We start from the raw sequence: 22,685 nt of genomic DNA, 5'->3' as shown, positions 1-22,685 counted from the left end.
ATAGACATTCTCATCTTAGTGTGCCATGTAACAGTTATATATTTAGTTTCCTTGCGTGACCCAGATTCTTTAGTTTAACTTTAGAGCTTTTTCAGTAGCAGTGCTAAAAAGCCCTTTTTTGTTCTGAAATCAAATTCTCACTCTGACAGTTTTTCTGCATCACTAACACATGGATAGAAACCTATAGGCACATACCCTGCCCTCCCCAGTTCATCATGTGTTATGCTTTGTATCTGTTCCAAGAAGAAAGAAAAAGCCCTGTTTCCCTCATTTGATGATCGCTGTCCGTCATCCTCTTACCTGCTACAGTATTTTCTGTGTCATTAACAATTACTACCTAAAATATATAATCCAGATTAATGCTTACAATTTGTGCTAAGGTTTTTAATTCAAATTAATTTACGTTTAGTCCTGCTGAACAGCTTGAATCCATAGGTGGTAATCCTTGAATTCTTTAAAAATATTCTTTGTATTTGTGTCTTTGTGGTAGCTATCACTTTCACCCATACAATTCCATTTTAATTTGTTCTATGGGGTTTTTTCCAGTAGTAAGTGGTCATATTTATAAATATGTGGGTTTAGATACATGGAAATTATCATTTTCAATGATATTTTTACCACATTTTTACTGTGTTGGGGAACCCAACTAAGATTTCAAAAAATAACGTAATAACAAGCAGTTGATTTAAGACTAGTCAATAAAATTCAAATGTTGCAGCTTCATATATCATGTTACTTTCTCCAACCTAAACATTCATTTCTACATCATTCCTTCTCCAGGGCAATGGCAGTAGTCTTTATTTACCCTAGAATAAAAAAAAAATCCAATCAGACTAAATGAAAGAAAATTAGCTTTAATTAAAGACATATTTATGCTTAATAAAAGTAGTGTTTATATTCTGAGGATTTTCATTTTGTTTGTTCTTTAGGTGCTTGTTTCTACTTCTTTATCACTCAAATGCTTGGTTAAACAATTTGATGATACTTAGATTTGAGGTTTTCAACCAGTATTCTCTTTTCTGTACGTGGGCCACAGAAAGATACTATTTATGTTTAATAATTTATTTTCCTAGAAAGAAAAAATATTATTTCTGTAATCAGAATTGATAAAAAAATTTAGAGGGAGTTCTAGTTCTCCAGGATATATGTGTTTTACCTACATACTCAGACTGCCCTCTCACTCATTAATATTTTATTATAAAAATATTTCATTGGCCTTTCAGTGGGTTCTGACAAATGACCTCATGAAAATCAATTGAGGGAATACCACAAAAAATTACAAAAGACAGTTTGTAGTTAAAGCATAGTGTAAGCACATACTATTTTTATTTTCTAGATGCCTTTTAAAGTATAATCTGAATTTTGTATAGTGGAAAAGTTTTTTCAGCTGTGTTCAATGTAATTTTTATTGATTATTGAGAAATCATATACTATTATTAATATATTTTTTGTCATCTGCCAGCTAGGAGGAAATATATTGAACTTCTTATCATAATTCTCTTAGATGTATTCCAAATGCTAACATTAAAAAGTTTTAGGTTAATTTAGCCCCTCAAAATCCATTCATCTTGGAACCAAAGAGGCTGTATTGTGCCTATGAGATTGGGGTGAGAGGTGGTCTAAATTCTTCCCTTCTTTTCAGTCTTAATGGCTAAATTCCTTTTATTGTTCTAGTTCCTGGAAAATATCTAATTAAATTTCTTTTCAGCTAAGTAAGCAGATTAATTTACATTTAGATATGCTTTTTGGGGTTCATTTTGTTTGTCCTGAGATGCTAATCTGTATATGGAAGCTCTTCATGTAAATTCTCTATGATACCTCTAGAAAGAGAATGCCATGGATCTGTGTATGGAGCTATCTATGCCTGCTCATCCCAGATATTGTGAAGTTCACCAACTTCGGCTTCACAAAGTACAAGTTGTCAGTTAAAGATGTAATGTTAAAAGTTCACATTTTCTGCATTCCATTTCCCTCCTTCTTACTTCCTTACCTTTTTGCAAAACTACTACTTTTTAAAACAGAAAAGCTCCAATCTGTAAGGGCAGTGATGACAGTTGTCCTAGAAGACAATTCTTAAACCCCTCTGAGTGTGAAGTTGTAATAGCATTTTGCCAGGTTTCAATAACATGATCTGAGAAGAGAGATTCAGGTTCATGATGCACTAAATCAAGTCAGCATTTCATCGTGGTATGTGTGTGAATCCTTATCATTCCATAAATTTCTGCAGTCTCTTTCTTAGATATTTCCATGCTGGGCTCTGTCGCTGTTGAGCCGCTAGCAGAGAAAGAAGACCTGGATTCTCAGCGTGGCATAAAAAAGAAAGCTTTTATTATTTAATTCCAACTTATATAGATTTTTCAGAGGTCACCCAGATTGGTCAGTCAGAAACCTGCCCCTAGGCCTGATTGGCCAGGCCTGAACTGTCCAAATCTCGAGACACTGTTTTTAATAACATCCAAACTTTATCTTTGTTTATAAAACACAGGAAAAAATTCTCATGGGAAAGACCTGTGCTAGCCACAGGGCTCTATCTTGGTAATTAAATTCAATGTGTACCAGGAGTTTCCAGAAGTACAGGGTTGCAGTTTTGCAACCTGATTCAAATGTGTCTGTGAAGGAGGACAGCAGGAAGGTTGGATTCCTCCTGTGATAGATTAATCAAGAGATTAATCAGGAAGCTTTGCAGACATACACTAGGCCTCTCACCAGTAAAACCATGTTTGTATCAATATCAAATGGTTTAAAGTAATTGAAGAGACATAAACAGGACTATCTCAAAATTTATATATGTGTTGCTTCCCAAGTCTGATGAGACTTTTGTTAAAGGTATGAGTAGAACTCTGTGAATTCAACAAATTGTGTACCTTTTCCAAGAAATTGGTTGTAAGAAAAATCCTCAGATTGCTATCCATGTTCATTGTAGGTTTTCAGGGAGGCTGTACATGCACAGCAATGATACAAATCCAGAATAGTTCAAGGAAGGAATCTGAAAAAAACTTTTTTTTACTGAGAAAGTGTTAGAGAACTTAAAACCAACCTTCTTGGCTCAGAAAACAAACTTTCCAACCAGTAAATGTTATTTGCTTATTTGGTAGCGTCACTCTGTTCATATTTAACAATATCTAGTAATAAGCAGTTTCTTAGCTTAAATAATTTTAATGAAGTTTAGCTCCTTTTCTATTCAAGCATTCTTTTATTTCAGCAAGTCATTTAGTTTACAATTTTTTAAAGTACATCACAACAAATATATTGCAATATTTTTGACTGAAGAGAAGAACAAATACCTGAAGACTTCCTGAGTTTGTATTCCAAGGCTTTGTATTTTTATTTGCTTCATGTTTTCTAGAGTACTATAAACAAATAGCAATTCAGTTTGAGAATGACCTTATCAATTTAGAAAGAGCAGTTAAAAAATGGAGGAGGGAGGGTGGGGGAAACAACTGTTTCAGTATTTCTGTCAGTACTAGTCCTGGCATTTTCAAGTAGCTTTATTTACATGTACACAAATGTATTTTAGTATTTTCCAATGTCCAAAATGTCATTGAAAAGTATTCAAACAGTGTAAAAACTTCCAGTCAATAGTAAGTTATGACTTGTGACCTACAAAAATGAAGCAATTAAATAATATCCCCCATATGAGCTCTCTTCTTTTTCCAAGTAATAACTGTCAGCTAGATATATTTGATGATTAATCAGTGCTTATTCCTTTAAATGTCAGCTACTCTTGTCTAAAATGTCAAGCTAAAACTTTTTGTCTTGTACTGATCCATTTGAAGAAGGTCTTAAAGAAATTTAGAATAAGGTTAAGAATTATTTATGTGTTTTGGAACATGCATCATCTTCAGCCAATTTTATTGTTTATCATGTTGTCCAGATGGGGAACTCACTTTGATGAAAATAATGTAATTACTAATTTTGAGATTTTGAGAAAATTTTGATAATTTTTGGCATAAAATGCTATCTATGATCCCTTAGAAAAAACTAAAATATATATATCTATATTTATATCTATCTATATCTATATCTATATCTATATCTATATCTATATATCTCTCTCTCTCTACATATATATATATCTGGTGCAGCTCTTTCCTTTTTTCCAGGGATGATGATATATCAAAGGAATGAAAGGATAGAACAGATTATGTTGTAGTCACGTGATATGGCTATAGAAATTGAGGGCCTCAGTGCCAAGGTGAAATATTTCATAGGCATTTGAATGATCGTGAAAGTGAGAGTAATAATTGAAGCTATTTTGAAGTTTAACACAATTGTCTTTTATCTCAAATTCTGAGGTTTTTTTAGGTCTTTCCTCTGACATCCCTTGTGGTACCACACAGGAGTTTTGTGTTTTCTTGGCCAAACTGATATCCTGATGTAACAATTTACTTGCTACCTTCTACTGCATCCAATAAATCTGGATCCAGTTGACATTTCAAGAATTCGTGATCACTCAGGGTGTTTTCTTTCTGCACATGATGTCACTGTAGATTATATATTAATGAAGCAGGATATTAGTTCAGTGCTTTCTTAGGTAAAATGCTACTTGTTCCTCATCTCTATGCAGTAAACACACAATTCCTAATTCATAATAGTCAAGGGTGAACAAACAGTAGAGAAGCAACAGAACAAATATGGAGAAAAGGAGTGAAAAGTGAGACCAAGAATGGTGTGGAGAGAATGGATAAAAGAGAGGTAGGTGATGTTCCTACAGATAGCAAGTTTGGACTTGTTTTTATTATTCTTCTTGGTAGCATCTTCTGAATGTAGCATCTGTGCTTCAGTCCTCAGAGAGTCATGAAATGAAACAGGGGACTGGACATAAGGAAAAAATTCTTCACCAGGACAGCCAGGCACTGCAACAGGGTGCTAAGAGAGGCTGTCTAGTCTGTGTTCTTAACATTTTTTCAAGGTAGTGCTTGACAAATCCCTGAGCAATCTGATCTGGGCGGGGTCTGTTGGTGCTGTGTTGATCAGGAGGTTGGTCAAGAAGCCCTCCTGCAATCCATTCCAACCTGAATTATTATCTTTCTCATTTTGATCTATGAACATAAGCCAATATTGCTCTTTCACTTTAGTAATCCCATTGGAAAACAGACCACATCTCTTTATTTTCTGTTTCATATGGAGTACACTATAGCAGTGCCTCCTCAAAAGCAAAACTCAGAAAAAATACTTAGAAAATACATTGCTTTCAACAAATGTACTTAAAGTTGATGAAGTCAATCTTGGGAGCTGCCAAATTTTGATTCACTCATGTAAATTTTATTCACTGCTTTTGGGTGTAAACATACTGAATCATGTTCTTATTACAGGATTACATGCTAGGTGTTCCAGGGGGATGAGTGTCTTCCTCAATGTGTAAAGGGAATAGGTGCAGAGAAACTTACTAATCATTATATATGAGGTAATATATAAGACCAAAAGATTTTTAATGAAAATACTTGAATGTCATGGAAGAGAGTAATATTCTCTGCACAGTACTAATACAGAGTTCTTGTGTGATTTGTACAGATAAATCCTTAATGTAAAAGTATTCCCATGTAACCAGAAATTGTATTGCATGTATAAATAACCTGATAAAGTACAGTATAGATTGAGAAATGTAGCTGCTATGTAATTGAGGCTATAAAATTGAATGATTTGAAGAATGCAAATAATATCTGGATTTTTTTTAATGTATCTTACCACCAGTTTACTTGGCAAGCAAGGATGAACACCTTTGTAGCAGAGGACTCTTCAGTTCTCCATAGTGTTAATAGCAATGAAATGTGTTTGTTTTGGGGGGATTTTGTTAAATTCTTCTTTTGTAAAATTTGTAATTTATAAAGGCCACTGAAACATTGCTAAAGATCAAAGTCAAAGAATGGTAATTTTTTTTTTTCCTGAATAATATCCATTTGAAGACAAAAACAGGTTGTTACAGAATCAAAGAATTCCTGAGGCAGGAAAGCACCTCTGGAGACCATCTAGTCCAGATACAGCCAAAGTAGGCATCTCAGGACAAGTCTAGCTGGGTTTTGATTATCTTTGAGGAGGGAGACCACAGTCTCCTGGGCAGCTTGTTCCTAAGGAGAAAAAGCACATAAACACAGCCACCAAGCCAGATCAGCCAGGACCCATCCCACCCTGTCCCAGCAAGGGAGGAGGTAGCCATGTGGTTGTCCAGTCCATAGGGAATACAGAAATAGCTGTTGTGCAACTTGAGGTCAGAAAAGTTAATTGCTTTTCTAGATAGTAACGTTAAAACTTTAGTTAGTCCTGAAAAAAAAAAAAAAAAAGAAAGAAAAGAAAAAGAAAAAAAAGACATTAATGTTCTTTAATTAAAAAAAAAGCGGTTTTAAAGATTCTTTGTACAGGATCAGTAATGCAATTTGTATTTTTAACAGTGCAGCCTCAAATAATACAACTTAAAAATGAAACTGCATTTGAGAATGGGAAAGCAACCCTCATCTGTGAAGCAGAAGGAGAACCTGTGCCAGAGATTACTTGGAAAAGGGCCATTGATGGAATGACTTTCTCTGAAGGTGACAAGGTAAATCTACCTCTAATGTATAAGATATCTAAATATATGTTGTCTGCCTAATCTTCTTCTTCTTGTAAGCAGAAAATTAATTTAGAGACAGATTAATCCTAGATTCTGCTGGATTTCGAATGAATTGCTATTTTCCAAGGCAGTAAGAGAGACATAGAGATTCTAAATTTTAAACTAAAAAAAAGAAAAAACAGAAAAAAAAAAAAAAGCAATTAAATGCTGAAAGGAAATTCATCTTTGTAGCTTAAACTGTCATACATAATCCCTACTAATGGTTGCAATTTCATCTTGATCATTATGACTACACATAGCTCTTCTTCATTATATTTGGATTCTGTCCAGTAATCCTCAAAATACAGTGGAGCTTAAAGATATCTTAAATTAAAAAGATCTGAACATTTTGTAGTTCTTTATTTCCCAGCTCGGTATTTTACTTCCTATTTTTCCTCTCCTTAGATTTTTTTCCTCCCACAGAGGAGAAACTGAGCCTATTTTCCCATTTTGTTTCCCCATTTTCATATTTTATTACAAAAGTAAGTTGAGTAGAGAAAGACTGCCGTTCAACAATGGAGAAAGTCAGTTACTGTGGGAAAAAGAGCTCTAATTAAGTGGAATGGTGAAATTAAAATGGAAAGGTGTAATGTTACTCCTGAACGTGCTCAAAGCAAGCTGTTTCTACAGAGTTTTTTTCTTTTTCCCTTTTTTATAATAATTTTATTTTTGTATTTGAGCAAGTATTTTTTTCTTAATTTCATGACACACACTACAGAATTTCTCTGTGGTGGTTAAGGTAAGAGATACCATCTTTCTGGATAAATAATTCATAATTTTTACTCCAGATAATCAAGTAGCAAAATACCTTCTTCTTGAATATTCATAGCTGTTGCTTTAAAAACACGCATAGTTGAAAACCTGTATAGCAATCATGCCACAAAGGGAATTGGATACACAGTAAGTCACTTAGTTTATAGGGAGTTGCTGTATATGAAGGGATTATGTACTTTCATTATTTGTGTTCTAAAGGAGAATGTCTGGTCTGGTCTAGTCACCAACTTGACCTTTCCTGGAATTGAGGCAGTTTATGTGAGGCTCTGTCTACCATTTTCCTGTTCTGTGATGTCCACTTTGGAGCAATATAGCAGTATTTATATATTATTTTTTCTAATAATTTTGCATTAAGACAAAGCTGGTTCTCTCTTCCTTAAATATTTCAAGTTAAAGGTCATCTGTCTGACTCGCAAAAATTATGCTGTGTTCAAAGGTTACAAATGCAGCCTCTCACTTGTGTTTGAAGTGTTCCCCAAATAGCTTCCTATATAATATATTGAAAATGAGAGAAAATAGCAGAAAGAAGCTCAAAAATGTTGGTCCAGTTGAAACCTGAAATTTATCCAGTGCTTATATAGAACAGTATTATTTTCTTAATTCCAGCTGCAGGTGGTTAAACTGCCCAGACATGTTGCTGTAGTATTCTCTAAACTGTAGTTCAGCTGAGTAATACTGACAACCAAACAAAAATCTATATTCACTTCCTGCTGTTATTCTGACAGACTCTATGTGGAAGATAAAAAGAATGAGAATAAATACCGTTATGTGGTTTCCTTTGTTCTTGCCAAAGTAAGAACTCTGTGTATTGCTCTTGGGAGAGTTTTTGCTGAATCTTGAATAAATGTTCTGAAATACTGAATATGTTCTTAAGCTATAAAATATGCTGCTATGTTTGCCCTGTGGTCTTCCTGCTCTGGGCTGCCAGAGGCTTGGCTGGTGCTCTCCTACCAAATTAGGTGAATAGGGAACAAAGCTGGCAGTGATTAAATTATTGAATAATTGTTAAATAATACAGCAAAGTTTTGCACACAGAAAGAGAAGGAAAAGGCGAATCAGAGAAGTTGAGGGGGAGCAACATAGAACATTGCTTTAAACTGAAAATATTACTTATATAAGTATAGGCTGTCACTTAAGTGACAACCTTTAAAGTAATATCCCATCATTCAATGACATAAATTACACATAAACATAAAAATTATCATCTATGTTCAAGGTATTCATATTTTGAATTTTTTTGACCAATTTTTTCTTGATCTAGACTGCACTTTATTCATCAATTCTGTTGAATTGAAAGTATCTTTAGGGGATGAATTTTTTCCACAGAAGATGGAAGAACTGCTCAAGCGATAATTTTAACATGACAAGCATTAAAAGAAAACAGAAAGTGCTGTTCTTACCTTTTTTAATTTTACTTTTATTAATTTTGGTATGTAGCTCCTCAATCATATCGTTCTTGTTTTGCTAAAATATAAATATACCTCATATGAATAAGGGTGACTGCTGAACATGAGATCATTCTGAGCCTGCATGGATTCAAAATGTTTTCTTTCCAGTGATAGATCTTATAACTGGGACATAGGTTTTCCTGAATTCCTAAATTATTGTGTCCAAAAGAATGGAAAATATGCACCAAAGTAATAGATTAAAGAAGTAACCCAGCTGGGCTTAAGGAGGATAATATTAATGAGCATGAGCTCTATAATTATCTCTTTAGAAAATACAGCTTTGATAGAGGATTTTCAGTACATCAGAAGTGTGTATTTGAAAGTTGAAGCCAAGTGAGTTCAAACCAGAAGCACAGAAGCCTTTTCCCTATCTCCTTTTATCACTTAGATTTAAGAACAATCTACCACACAGCGTGTGGTCCCTCTTTTACTGAGAATTTGAAATAAAGGGGTCTTTCCCTCTCCTCTGACTTCCCTTGAAAGTTAAATGAAAAGTTTTCCAGGAGGTCACATCAGATGACCTCTGTAATCCTTCTGTGTCTGTACAGCTCATAAATACATGGGGGTGGGTAGGGCTGAGTAAATGGATGGCAGTGCATGCTGGAAGGTGTTTATCTCACCATTAAAGGTGTTAAAATGGAAATGGAGGCTTAGTCCAAGGCCACAGCTTCATCTGCTGTTCCAGTGCCAAGCTGAAGATCTCTGCTTGGTGCACGTAGTTTGCCTCTGCCCTTGCAGTCTCTGCTGCCCAGCACCGCCTGTCCCTGCATTGCTGTGCCAGCCTGGCCGTGCCCCTCTCAGCTGGGATTCCAAATGGCACATTCCCGCAGACCACTGGGCATCCAGCAGGCCTGGCCCTTTTCCCAGCAAAAGGAGGGGGCAGGAGAAGGGTTGCTTTTTTTAGAACAGAAGGAAAGATAGTGATTGGATTCGATTTGGCATAATCGGTTCTGAAATGGATTTTGGACATGCACATACATATCTGCACACATCTCTGAAGGACAGCACATCCTGATCGCTGTTGCAAAATTGTCACTGATTCCTGTGAATGCTGCAGAAGTGTGAGGGCAGAGTTTAATGCCCCACTTTCATAGCATCTAATTCTAGCAGAAATATGAATGCTGATCAACATTGTTTGTAATTACCATTTCAAGCCCTGGTTTGGAATACAAATTACAATAACAGATGGGGCTGGATATGAGACAGTGGCTCCACTGTATGCAGCATGTGTCCAAAGAGGCATATGCTGCATACCCTGAGGAATTTATGACCTAAACACATAAAATTAATGAAAGGAGTCAATACAGAGAGGTCCCAGTTGCAACTTGTGTGTTGGATTTAAGATAGGATTTTATGCTATATTTTTTACTGTACTTTGTATTCTATTTGATAAAGATTCCTGAATATCTCTGAAATACCTTATAGTGTCCTCCTTGTACTCACAAATTAAAAAAAGCAATCTGTGGTTTTTAATTTTATAATGAACACTGCAGAAACAGTTTGAATTCTGCTTTCTTCCATTGCAATATTAACTTGGTTCTCCCTGTGAAATTTCCTGTGACATTGTGTCTAAATATTGCAGAATTCAGACCAATAATTAAGTTATTTTCCAAGTTTGAATTCGTTTTGTATTGGCATGCAAATAATAACTATTTGGAGCTTTTAGAGTTTTTGACAATTTTCATGATCAGGCAATAGGCAGAGGTAACCTTTTCCCTTGAAAGGTCAAGTCTATTTTTTTCTGAAGCCTCTGAACTCCACTTCAGCTACTACAAATGTTAATTTAAAAAATCTGGGGTTTTGGTTTTTTTTATTCCCTGTTTATATTGTTTGTCACTGCACAAAGAGAAGCAGTTACAGTGGCAGTGAAATATGTTGTCTTTCTTTGAGACGGTTACGAGAGCCCTGTTAAATTCTGGGTCATCAAGGATCAGGGCTTTATTTGAAATGAATCACAGAAAACATAGATGTATCTAGGGTATTTTAATTAATTCCAGGAGATATCTTTCTTTTTCTGAGCTATACAAATCCTCCTCTTTTAAATAATGTGCCTTTGAATGGCTGGAAGATGTACAGGGCTCATCTCTTTGCTGTATTGGAGAAAATTGTTATAACCTGTTTCACCTATGTATTGTGTGAAAAGCCTCTACTTACAATGTCATAGAATATTTTTGTTGCAATATTGGCACAGGCCTGCAAGGCAGAACAATTTTATGTAGCCAGCTGCAATTGTGTTTGATTATGCAATTGAAATTCTGCAAACAATTCAATCAGGCATCAAAGTTGTCTTCTATTTTGTTTTTAGCCCCAAATGGATTTTAGTGGGCTTCACATATAAAGACTATGAAATTAGAGAGCAATAATATTGTGACTGGAAGAAAGTAAATTAACAATAGGGTCACTTAAATGTTAGGTAATTAGTGCAGTTGAGAATATAGAGATTTATGCTCTGTGACATAAGCAAATAAAGGGCCACATAAGAGAACTGAATAGTAGAATCTCAGGAGCCATATGATCCATGGAAATCTGAACATATTTTGGTATTCCTTCATTTTCATTATGGCATGTTCAGCTCACTGACATGGAGTCGGGACACACTCTTCAGTAACTAGAGGGAACTAAAACTAAAGTGTGCAGGTTTGGGAGGTGGCAGTATTTGAGCTGATTTTGGAGGAGTAGGATTGTGTCCAGTTAGAAAGAAAGAACAGCTTTCCTGGGTGACCTGAGGAAGTAGGAAAGCTGTGAGTCAATGTGGATATTTCCAAGTTCCCAAGTAACTCAGTCCTTTAAGCTCCACACACTCCTTTAGGTAACCATATCTGCAGTGATGTCTAAATGAAGCCAAAAATGAAGCTAGTAATTATTTTGAGGTATTAGTTGTATTGACAACTCAATTCTAAATGTCACCCACATGACCAGAGGACCCTTCAGATTTGTCCTCTTTTGGGATAGAAGGTAAATTGTCTGTTGCTCAGAGTAGACCAAATGGCTCTACTTACACCCAGACAGATCTCTTCATGTTGTGTGGATGTCTGTCTGTATTGGTACTACACTAGCTCAGAATTCTCTCATTTCTGAGGATTTTTCCTTTCAGTGAAACTTTAAGGTCACTTTCCACTGGGAAAGAATTAAGTAAGCAGAGACAAAGTTTTTGGTTATTTAAAGGAGACAAAAGGGCAGGAAAATGTAAAATTTAATACCCCTTCTATATTAAAAGCTTAAACAACCTAGGGAAAGACATTAATTTAAGAACATGACTAGATTAAGAAGTTCTTAAATGGAATACTGTAAATTAAGTCCAAAATTGTTATCTCTCCTGTAAATGGATACTGTTTTTCCCATCTAATTTATATTTAAAATTTAGAAACAGTGTCCCGTTTAATCCATTTGTTTGTGTACTACCTATGCACCAAATAGATATTTTTTGGGTGCTTTCTGTGGGTTGTAGTGCTTCATTTACTGGATGAAATAAAGCCATAAAGGCTTGGAAATGGCATTGATTTCCCTTCCAATATTAGCTTTTTTCCATTTCGTTATTAGTGATGATACGAAGTCTGTTACACTAAAGAACAGTGAAATTATCAGACAACTTTTTATGGACTAACATTTCCAACAATACCCGTGCCACTTGGGCTGGAATATTCATGCATTTCGTCTACAACACAAAAGATCATTTCATGACCTTCAGCCTAAGTATCAGTTGTGTTATGTGCTGATGGTTTAAGAATTTCCAAATAGCTGTAACTTGTCTGGTGAAATAGAGAATCTGCACCTGATAGTACAGTAGGTGATACATCCAGTTTATAGACTGGAGTCAGCTGGAATCATTATTCACTGATGTACTACAGGACATTCTCCAGAGGCTTAAGAAACGTTTTTTCTACATATTGCCTATACTGGGAGCGAGCACAATCAATGGCACAATCAGAAGTGCAGTGCTGGCAAAAATGTGCTTTATGCTATTAAAATCTGTCAGCAGTTTTTCGTGACCTGAAAGGCAGTTTGAGTACCTGTCTGTATTAGGAGAATTTAAGGCTTCAGACTTTTGGCAAAACTGGGATGAAAGCAAATGGCCTGCATTCAATTTTTTAATATTTTGTTTATTTGTTTGTTTTTTTTTAAATCTAAGTTCTGTGTAATAATTATTTCTTGAAAATTTATTAAGATCCTTAGTATGCTTATAAAAATCTCACATATTCCTCTCACATTCTCACTGTGCAACTTCTCCATGTACATCTACTCATAAACTATTTTTCCTACAAATAACAGTTCTCAGATTTCAAACACAGTGAAATTATGATACTTTAACATGACAATGATGATGTACCAGTGAATGTCTTGCTAGGCAGGAGGCTGTGAAACTTCAGCTACAGCATAATGCAAAAGTCTTATTTCTGTACATTGGGAAAAGTGAAGACACTTTGAACCATCCCTTACTGACAGATTCTGAAATTCAGCAAATGATATTTCTTTAGGACTGTGTGAATGAGCAATAGGTCTGAGTTTTGTTCATGGTCAAAAGAATTTTCATCTATGCATGAGTTCAACCTGTATTATTAAAATTTCTAAATGTTGCATAAATAATGTTATTAGCAATAAGATGGTTTTCTGCCTTTCTATAAATTCCTGCTTGTGCAAATGAAGTTGTGACATTTATGACAAAATTCAATGAATTAATAGCATGTAGTAATCTTTACCTTACTGCAAGGTGATCATCCAACATGTTTTTATATATCCTATAGGTAGTTGATACATAACATTAAAATCCTCAGGGCTATATTGCTTGGCAGAATTTGATTGAATTAACATAGTATTGTACAAATATTTGTCCTCTTAAAATAATGCATGAAAGCAGATATTTAATATAGACATTTGCATTAAGAATACAGTTTTGTGAATATTTAGAGTTCCAAACTGAATAAATACCATTTTACCAGTACATTTAGAAGTCTCACTTGGTGTTATGGTCTGTTGAACAAAGTGTATTTTCTGTTTAAATTCAGGAAATGTGCAAATGAATACAGTATCTCATCAGAAACAACACTGACTCCATTTAGAGCTTTTAAATATAGGGACAAATAATAATAAAAAAGAATCAGCAGGTATTTTGATTAGACAAGCATAATATTTACAGTACAGTAGTGTTATTTAGACCACAGTTTTCAGTGCTTTCTTGTCACAGATTGAGAGTGATTTTGGTAACACCAGAACCATAGCAATCTTGTATTGAGATAAAAGTTTTGCTATCTTACCCAAAATCAATGCTGTAGGTATTTAAAATTAGGACCTCTAAGAACTTTCATGTTCATGAACATTCTCTAAGAATTTTTAAACTCACAGGTCATGGTATTCAGCAAATATGCCATAATTATGCTAAAAAATACTTCCAAGTTCCATATGAAAATGTATGAATTTATATAAATAGATTGATCTTTTTTTTTTCTTTATTACCTATATCATCATATTTTTCAAAAAGGAATTGTGTGGTTATAAAACATCACATGTGTATTACATGTTTCTCATACTTTTTTCCTCATTCCATCTTTCCCTCTTCCTCACACAGAAACTGATTACTTTTCTCCAGGGCCCTGTTTTTGCTCCCAATTTACCTGCATGCCAGAGAATTCTAGAGCTGTGACTAATATTTCAGCTGTAATTAATTTACTCACATAATCTCTTCAGTTAGTGTGGTGTTACAGATCTGTTTCTTCAGCAATGTACTAATACATAACTTCTGATAATTTAATAATATATTCAGTTTCCTAATGTGTGAAGCTGAGTAAGGAATTCTGTAAGCTGACTGAAAATAAGAGATAGACTGATTTAAAGGTTTTGTTTCTCAATGAGACTTTCCCCAGGAGATGGACATATGAGTGCTTGTGCTGCCATGTTGCAATCTCTGCTTCTCAACTTATTTCAAACTTTAGTAGGTACATTTAGCTTATATATCCAGCATAATCCTTTATTTATATCTATATTTATAAATAAATTTAGAAATGTAAATAGAGAAACTGTATTGGACACAAATTTAGAAAAATTACCTGAAAACAAATGCCCTTTCATATATGTTCAGGTTAGTTCACTTTCTCCATTTTGCTTGCTACTGCAGTAATTTCCTTTTGTTTCTTCAGTTGCAAAAAGCCCTCCAGAATTATCAGGGTTTGTGAGAAAGGACTTCTTGATCTGTGAGGTCATGATCTGTCTTGCTGACAATTCCCATCTCCTTGTTACTCAAGTTGTGCTTTTCTGGCCTTACATGACTTTCCTTCCTCTCAGGGAGCCTTGTTGCTTACATATGCCCCTGCAGGGCTCCATCTCATCCCAGTTTCCAGACAGACTTCCTATCTGCTGTCTAGCCATGATAATTTTAATAAAATATACATTAAATTTACAGCAAGCTGGGAAGGATCTCAAGATGCATATAGCTACTGAACAACCCAGCAACTCAATTCATGATTTGCTTTTGGTTTATCTCTTTTTTTCTCTCCTTTCTTTTTTTTTTTGCATACCCTTACTACATCAGTTATCCCTGCAACTAAAGCCAGACTCTTGTCATGGTTTGAATATGAATTCTGTGAAAATGAAATGAATGTATATATACATGAGTTAAGCTCTGTTTGAAATTCTTGCAGCAGTAGTAATTTTAAAGGTTGTCATATATTACAGCAAAGTTTCATGGGCAGGAGGGGTATACAACCTGTATATATCTAAGAATTTGGCGATTATTCTTAGTTCAGTTACAATGACTTGAACGTTTTTATTCGTATTATCTAAGTAATGAAGGGGGTGAAAATAACATTATAGTTAAAGTTGTTATACAAAAGCTTCCTCGTTTTCCTTTCCTTGTTATAACCATCCAGACACCAGAGGCAGGCTGACAATGCTTGTTTTTTTTCATTTGTTTATTTGTTTGGTTTTTTTAAAAAAAAGTAGAAAGCGATTGCAATTCATCACCCAGCCTTGTTCATCTTCAAGTTATTTCTGTCCATTTTGTAATGCAGTAAGTTTACATGCTTTGTCTTCATGTGTATCCAGCCACAGGTTTCTTTGATTTCTTTCCTTTTTACTTTCTTCCCTGTGTTTTCACTTGCTGGTCACTAGAGTTGCAGAGCTACCACTCCCAGTCCAGAGTTACAATAAGATTTGATTGTCTAAACTAAGGTGCAATTGTATAGTAAAATCATTATTTTTAGTGGCTGTATTATCTGAGGTCTGTATTGAATAAGAACGTTGTATTTAAAGGTCTTATTCCTGAGAATTTTGCTGGCCTGAATCCATTTGAGTTATGTATTGGCATCATAACAGTGTTGCATACAGATCAGCAAAATTCTTAGGAATAAAGTCATTAAATACAGTATTTATGAGTGAAACAGAATTTTTAATTACAAAGTGCATATGTAATTATTGGAGTTGTAGTGTTTCTGCTATACTTATAAACACCCATTTCTGGTTACTGTTGTTATTATCATGGACAACACTACTGCTTGTTCTACTCTACAAGTTTATTTCGTATTATGCCAATATTTTTACCATTAAAAATCATCAACCATTTCTTTCTTGTGATTTGCAACATTAATATTTGTGATTTGCATCTTTAGCAGATGTAATCTTGAAAGGCTGCTCATCATTTTTTCTCTCTTAAATATTTTTCCTGCATATTCTTTGTTGAGTAAAAACCAGTCAAGGAAAGAAGTTCAGTTTTCTATTTCATGTCTTAGTAAGTGTTTGGTGTCAGGATTTCATGTGTCATCTCTTTGCCCAATGACTTAAGTTTCAAAGAAATGCCATCATGAATCAATGAAATATCAGTTCATAATTTCTAAAAGTTGTATGAAGCATTCAAGAACACATTTTTGCCTGAGACTGTACATGCTGCTAACAATCTGCATAGATCGCACTGATATTTACAGTCTGAATTCTATAAAGGTAACTGGTGTTTCTGCAGCTGAGCAGAAAATCAAAACAACAGTATTTTTTTTCTTCAACATTAGGTTTTCTTGTGACTTCCCTGGTGCTACATGATAGTTCTACAAACAATAGGTTCTTCAATAATTTCTTCTTTGTGGAAAAACAAGTTCCTAGAAATTCAGGAATTTGCAGCATGCTGACATGTATAATTAACAAGCCGAAGTTTTAAAATACTGCAAGGTCTCCTATAAAAATCACTGAAGTCCAAGGCACTGCTGTACCATTATTCTGATTCACTGGACATTAAGGCATATGCACATAGCAATACTCTGGAATTTTCTGCTGTCTCCAACAGGTGCATGGATAGAGTACATTTACCTGAAGAGAATGGGAAATATTGTGAATATGCCATCCATAATCCAGAAGGGAGCTTCCATCAGCTTCTACACGATGATGGCTGTTGTGACTAACAGCCCTTTCTCTCATCATCAAAGGTAGATTTTCAGACTAGGAATTGCTGGTCACGTACATTTAATAGTCTTCTGGAATTTTATCATCATTTAGTATCAGCATGTCAGGTTCCAGAAGTTCTTATCTTTCATGCTGCTTCAAGAAACATTTTCATGGGCAATTAAGATCTGCTTAAATCTCACGCATAAGAAGCATCAGCCTGAAGTATATGACCTCAAGTTACCTCTCATGTGGATGTGAACACAACCTGAAATCAGAAAACTTCCTAAAAAAATTGTTATTTGTGAAATTCCAAAGATTATTGTGTAAGTCAGTATTTGTTTTCTCCTTGAAAATTCAGTGATGTGTGCTGGAAACATGACCAAGACAACATAATGAACTGGCAATTTTTAACAATTTGATCCAAAGAAGCAAGAACTAGGATTTTTTTTCAATCCTTCTCCCTCTGCAGTATGAGGATCTTCAACTGTGTTCATCTGAAACAGATCCTTTGGAGGAAATTTAAAATACCTGCAACTTTTACTCCAGTTACATGTCCTTGCAGTGACTGTTCTGTAGTATGTTGTTCCATGTTTTGCAAAAGGAAAAAACAGCCTTAATTCTAAGTCACTGCCTCTTCATCTTTTCTGTGGTTACTATGTGCAGTGCACATCCGAAATAATACTAAAGCACACATGGTGTCAGAAGACATAACTGGTAAATATTTGACAGACAAAACTAACCTGTAGCATTTTAACTATGGACAGTGATGGCACTTTGCTCATGAATAAGCTTTAAACATTAGAAGAAAAACAAATAAAGGTATTTCAACTTGTCTAGATTTTAAATGAAGGGATATTTTTGCTTGCAGTTTTGCACTTGGACTTCAGGGGTTGAAGGAGTACTTTGACTGCCAAATGGTACACTCTCTAGGAGGCAAATCAGCTGCTCTAACCATCCAAGCAGTATTACTAAAATCCAGCTACAAATGAGTCACCTATTTCTGCAACTGTTCTTACCTTCCATTCTTGTTTTCAGCCAGCTGAAAATGCAAGTTTTGGCAGCCCTACAACTTCATCTTATTTGGTTCTGCATTTCTTCAGTGGGAGTTGGAGCATTGGCTGATAAATCAAACTCATCCACTAACCACACCATCCAGCTCTGCCCAAGTGCAGCTTTCTGTATCTAGTAAACAAAGGACAATTTCTGAGCATGGTTATCAGCTACATCTCCCCTCCTGAAAAATTACATTGATTTTACTAAAATGGCAGTGGAATTTTGCAGATTGAATGCTTCATGGTACCTGGATAATTTATTCTGTTCCAGAAGCTGTCCTTGTCTCCTTGTGGAGGTTGTTGTCTCATCACATCCCCATTCTCTCTGCGTGTGGAACTCTTCAAATACAGAGTTATCATTGTTCTGAAACTGCCCTGGGAGCTCTGGTTCATGACTTTGAAGCTGTGCACAGACCAGTCAGGTCAGCATCAGCTGGTCAGGCCTTTGGGAATATTCACATGTGGAACTACAAACCATGTGAGACATTCGGGAAGCAAGAGCATGACAGAAGAAATCAAGGAGTAGAATAACATGTATACTATGACAAGAATTTTATTTAAACCAAAAATATACTTTTACGTTTACAGAACACACGTAGCACTAATCTCAAATTGTGCAATACCTCTTATTTTTTGATTAGCATAGGAGTAATTTGTGGTTTATTACCTATTATAAGTAAGAACACAGCAAGTGAAGAAAATTTTCACCTTTTTCTTTTTCTTCCCAGAAGGTACTTTTTATGTCGTGTCATTTTGGATAGTTTTACTTGGAGACCTGTATAGAAGAGTTTTTTTAAGGACAGAGGGCTAAATTGCTATCAGTATTAAAAATAAAGTTTCTGTATCTTAATTTAGGGAATGTGCTTTTTATCTGGGTAAAATCAGAAAATTACTTAAACTAAGTAAAACATTTTCACAGGCTCTGCTGAAGATTTTTCACTTTTATTTTAACTTTATGCTGTTGATGAGGTTATGGGGGAAAAAAACTCCACCACCAATGTGTCAAAATCCCCATTTTTATTTATGAATTGTATGAAATTTCCCACTAAACATTAACCATGAAAAATATTTTATTTCTTAAGATTTTACTATGATTTCTAAAATGCTGTGAAAATGTAACTTCTGAAGACTTTGTCATTCTTTTAATGTCTAAGACTTTAAGTGTCTGTTAACACAATTGTTCTTTCTAAAGAATATGTATGTCTGTATGTAAACCCCATGTTTTTGAGACCTCAATGATTTTTCATGCTCTATGGGGGTAGGAAATACTGAGTAATTCAGTGAATGAGCACAAATCATGAGTATTGGGCCACAGAGACTATTCTGACTGTCTAGAGGTTTGTTTTGTCCTTTTTTATGATCTTTACTCTTATATTAAGCATTAAAATACAGATTTTACATCTCTGATGCTATAGCATTTGAAAGGCAAAAAAAGGAATATCCCAATTTAGTAGGTATCCATTATCTCAGGCAGGTTTGAGAGTTACAGACATTTTAAATTTGCAGAGATTATAACTATATTTTGGTTTGGGCCTATTGGCAGCTCCAAAGCTTTTTTTCGTGGCGGCGATTTCTCCTGAGGATTACTGGGCAGGGATAGTGTTTCCATACATGTGTCTCTTCCTCCTCGTGTTTTGGTGTGTTATGGTGCCAGACATAGTACTAACGTGTGTTCTCCATAATTAGTCCATAATGAACCCCAAAACGGCTTTACCAATGGTCATGGTGGGTGCAGAGCCCAGGGTTAATGGTGCTGCTGTTTGAAATGGTATATTTTTTTTTCAAGTTAACATGTTATGGATCCATGTGAATGCAGACTTCTGCTTTGTCATTATTTCCTGGTTTTAATAATGTCCTTTACAAGAACCGAAAAATGTAAATAGTGTGGCTTCAGTTTTTTCTCCAGGTTAACACTACGTATTCAGTTTTTGTCCCAGTTTCTTCATTGCTCTTTGCCGTACTCAACGACACGGTTTTTGTACTTTTTTGTGTCATCACAATATATCCTTGAATTATTTACCTAGACCTCCCTTATACCATAAAGCAATACAATACAGCCACACCAGTGGTTTTGAAGTCCTTGTGAAACTTCACGGTACTAACTAGCATTTTTCATTTGCATGTGGTAATCTCCAGCATATTCTGGGAATCCTCTCACAGATAGATGCCTGCATCAAAACATTTCCTTTCATTTATTTGTTTATATAGTCATGTCTTTGTTTGTTAATGGAATTTTCTTGGTTTGTATTTACACTCTTGTTTTCTTTCATGTGTTTCTGCCTTCAGGAGCGTCAGCCTATCAGTATATTTTAAAAGAAGGTATTTCACCATGTTTATGAAAACATAAATGATGGATTTGTACACTGATCCATCTGCAGAATAGACTTAGGGAACAGGACTTCTTAAAGCATTCATTAGTAAACCACAGTATAATATGCACTTTAAGTGATGAAGCAGAACACATTTTACAAATATTGTTTGATTTATTTAGCAATTTCAACATGAGAACTTTAAAAAAGTAGAAATTATCTTTACTAAATGCATATTTTTATGATAATACTAGTGAAATTTTCTTGCCTACAATAGTTATTTGTTTTTATGGACTTTGTACCTGGTAAATCCCTCTTACAATGTTTCTTACCATATATTTGATTATGAGAATAAACGATATACAAAAATCTCCTATCATTCAGAGTATTTATTAGCTTGCTTTTTTTCCTACCTATAAATCTAAGATATATTACATTATCTACATTCGAGTAACATAATGTGAGCACGTAGGAAAGTTATACAGGGTAAAGCCTAAATTTTTTCTGTCAGTGCTAGAAAACAATTAGATAAACTAAAATGAGATAGAGAAATTACTTAAAAGCTCTTTAATTTAAGGACCCTTGTGCTTTTTTTCATTATTATTTTGTTTAATAATATCTATTGGTACTCATATATGTGCTTAGGGGTGTATGTAATTGCTTACAGTGAAATATATATTATTGAATTAAAGTATTTGGGGTTAGTATTGAACCAGTGAATCACTAATAAAGTATTTACTATTGTGTTTATGATTCATAGTCACAGGTTGTTTCACAGTTTAAAATGTAATTTCTTAAGGAAACACTTGTCATCAAGGTAAAATCAGGAATTAAATTGCTGAAGTATATATACATTTTAGGTAGGAATAATGTAGTTTGACCATAGTATTACATGCTTAATATCTAAAAAAAAAAAAAGGAAGAAAATACTCTTTAACTTTTATTAATTAAGTCATAGAAAGTATTGTTTTGCATATATATAAACAAGTATTTTGTATATCAGAAGTTAGAAAGCTACTTAATGTTTTATTTGAAAGAAATTGCATTTTAATTATCCCAAGAATTCCTTCCAAAAGCCATGACATTCACTACTGTAACATGTTTACTAGCAACATCATGACTTTTATTTTTTAAACATATTGTGGAAATAGAATTTTCAGTATTAGAAATGATAGCTAAGTGGTCTTACTTGCTAATTTTTACCAGTCCATAGGGGTTTATGTTAATTCTTGCATTAGAATTCAAGAACTTTAATTTATGTACCTATCCTTTTCAAGGAATACAAAAGTCAATGTATTTGGATTCTGACATAGGATCGGAATACTTTTCTTTCCATAGAAATCATGATAAATAGCATGCTTCATTTTACTGCTTTACATCAAATATTTTAAGGTCTAAATTGTGTGCGCCTTTTCTGTATTAAGTCAAGAAACAATTGTACTGAGTTAAAAGCTAAGCCACTTAAACATCCCTTGCTACTTGGTGAGTATTTAGTGTAGAAAGCAGTAAACTTGACTGTGTGTATCATAGAATTGAACATAAAAATCTGTTTTGAGTTTAATGTAATGCAGTGGTATAGTTACTGGGTTTTCCTCCCTTTTCCACCTTACTATAATGAAGGTAGGTTAATATCAGATTTTTAATCACCTTTTGGGGTTTTTTTTTCCCCTTAGTCAAAAAAAGTGAGAAGAAAATATACAACAAATTTCCCAAAGGTTGCCCGGAGAAGCTGTGGCTCCCCACTCCTGGCAGTGTTCAAGGCCAGGTTGGATGAAACTCTGAGCAACCTGGAATAGTGGAAGGTCTCCCTGCCCATGGCAGAGGGGTTGGAATGAGAGGAGCTTTAAGGTCCCTTCCAACCCAAAGCATTCTATGATTCTATAAATAAAGAGCAGAAGAAAAGAACTTCTTTTTCCTCAGGCATAATGCTTCATGAAGTTTGAAGCATCAAGAAGAGGACCTTTCTTTTATAAATTATTTTATTTAGTTTTACCTAATATTTGTATACAATTTAAATTAAAATCATTTTGTGGGGAGGGATGGGAAGGGGCAAGGAGACTTATTATGCATAAGAATTTTTATAAAATTTATTTTCTCGAAAATTGAAAGGCAGCATTTGTTTGCCTCCCTTTCTCTTTTTCCATGGAATGAAATG

At 34.5% G+C, this 22,685-nt stretch overlaps 1 protein-coding gene across 1 annotated transcript in view; it reads left to right on the top strand.

The window, feature by feature from the left end:
- Nucleotides 1-22,685, top strand: part of NCAM2 (neural cell adhesion molecule 2) — a 271,538-nt gene that overhangs the window by 155,753 nt on the left and 93,100 nt on the right. The window contains exon 8 of the mRNA XM_085074695.1: nt 6,390-6,535. Coding sequence (XP_084930821.1) covers nt 6,390-6,535 — 146 coding nt within the window. The remainder of the gene's footprint in view (nt 1-6,389; nt 6,536-22,685) is intronic.

The sequence above is a fragment of the Lichenostomus cassidix genome, chromosome 1, assembly GCF_008360975.1.
Source record: "Lichenostomus cassidix isolate B80296 chromosome 1, HeHo_3.0, whole genome shotgun sequence".
NCBI lineage: Eukaryota > Metazoa > Chordata > Aves > Passeriformes > Meliphagidae > Lichenostomus > Lichenostomus cassidix.
This window is presented reverse-complemented; position numbering and strand designations above follow the sequence as displayed.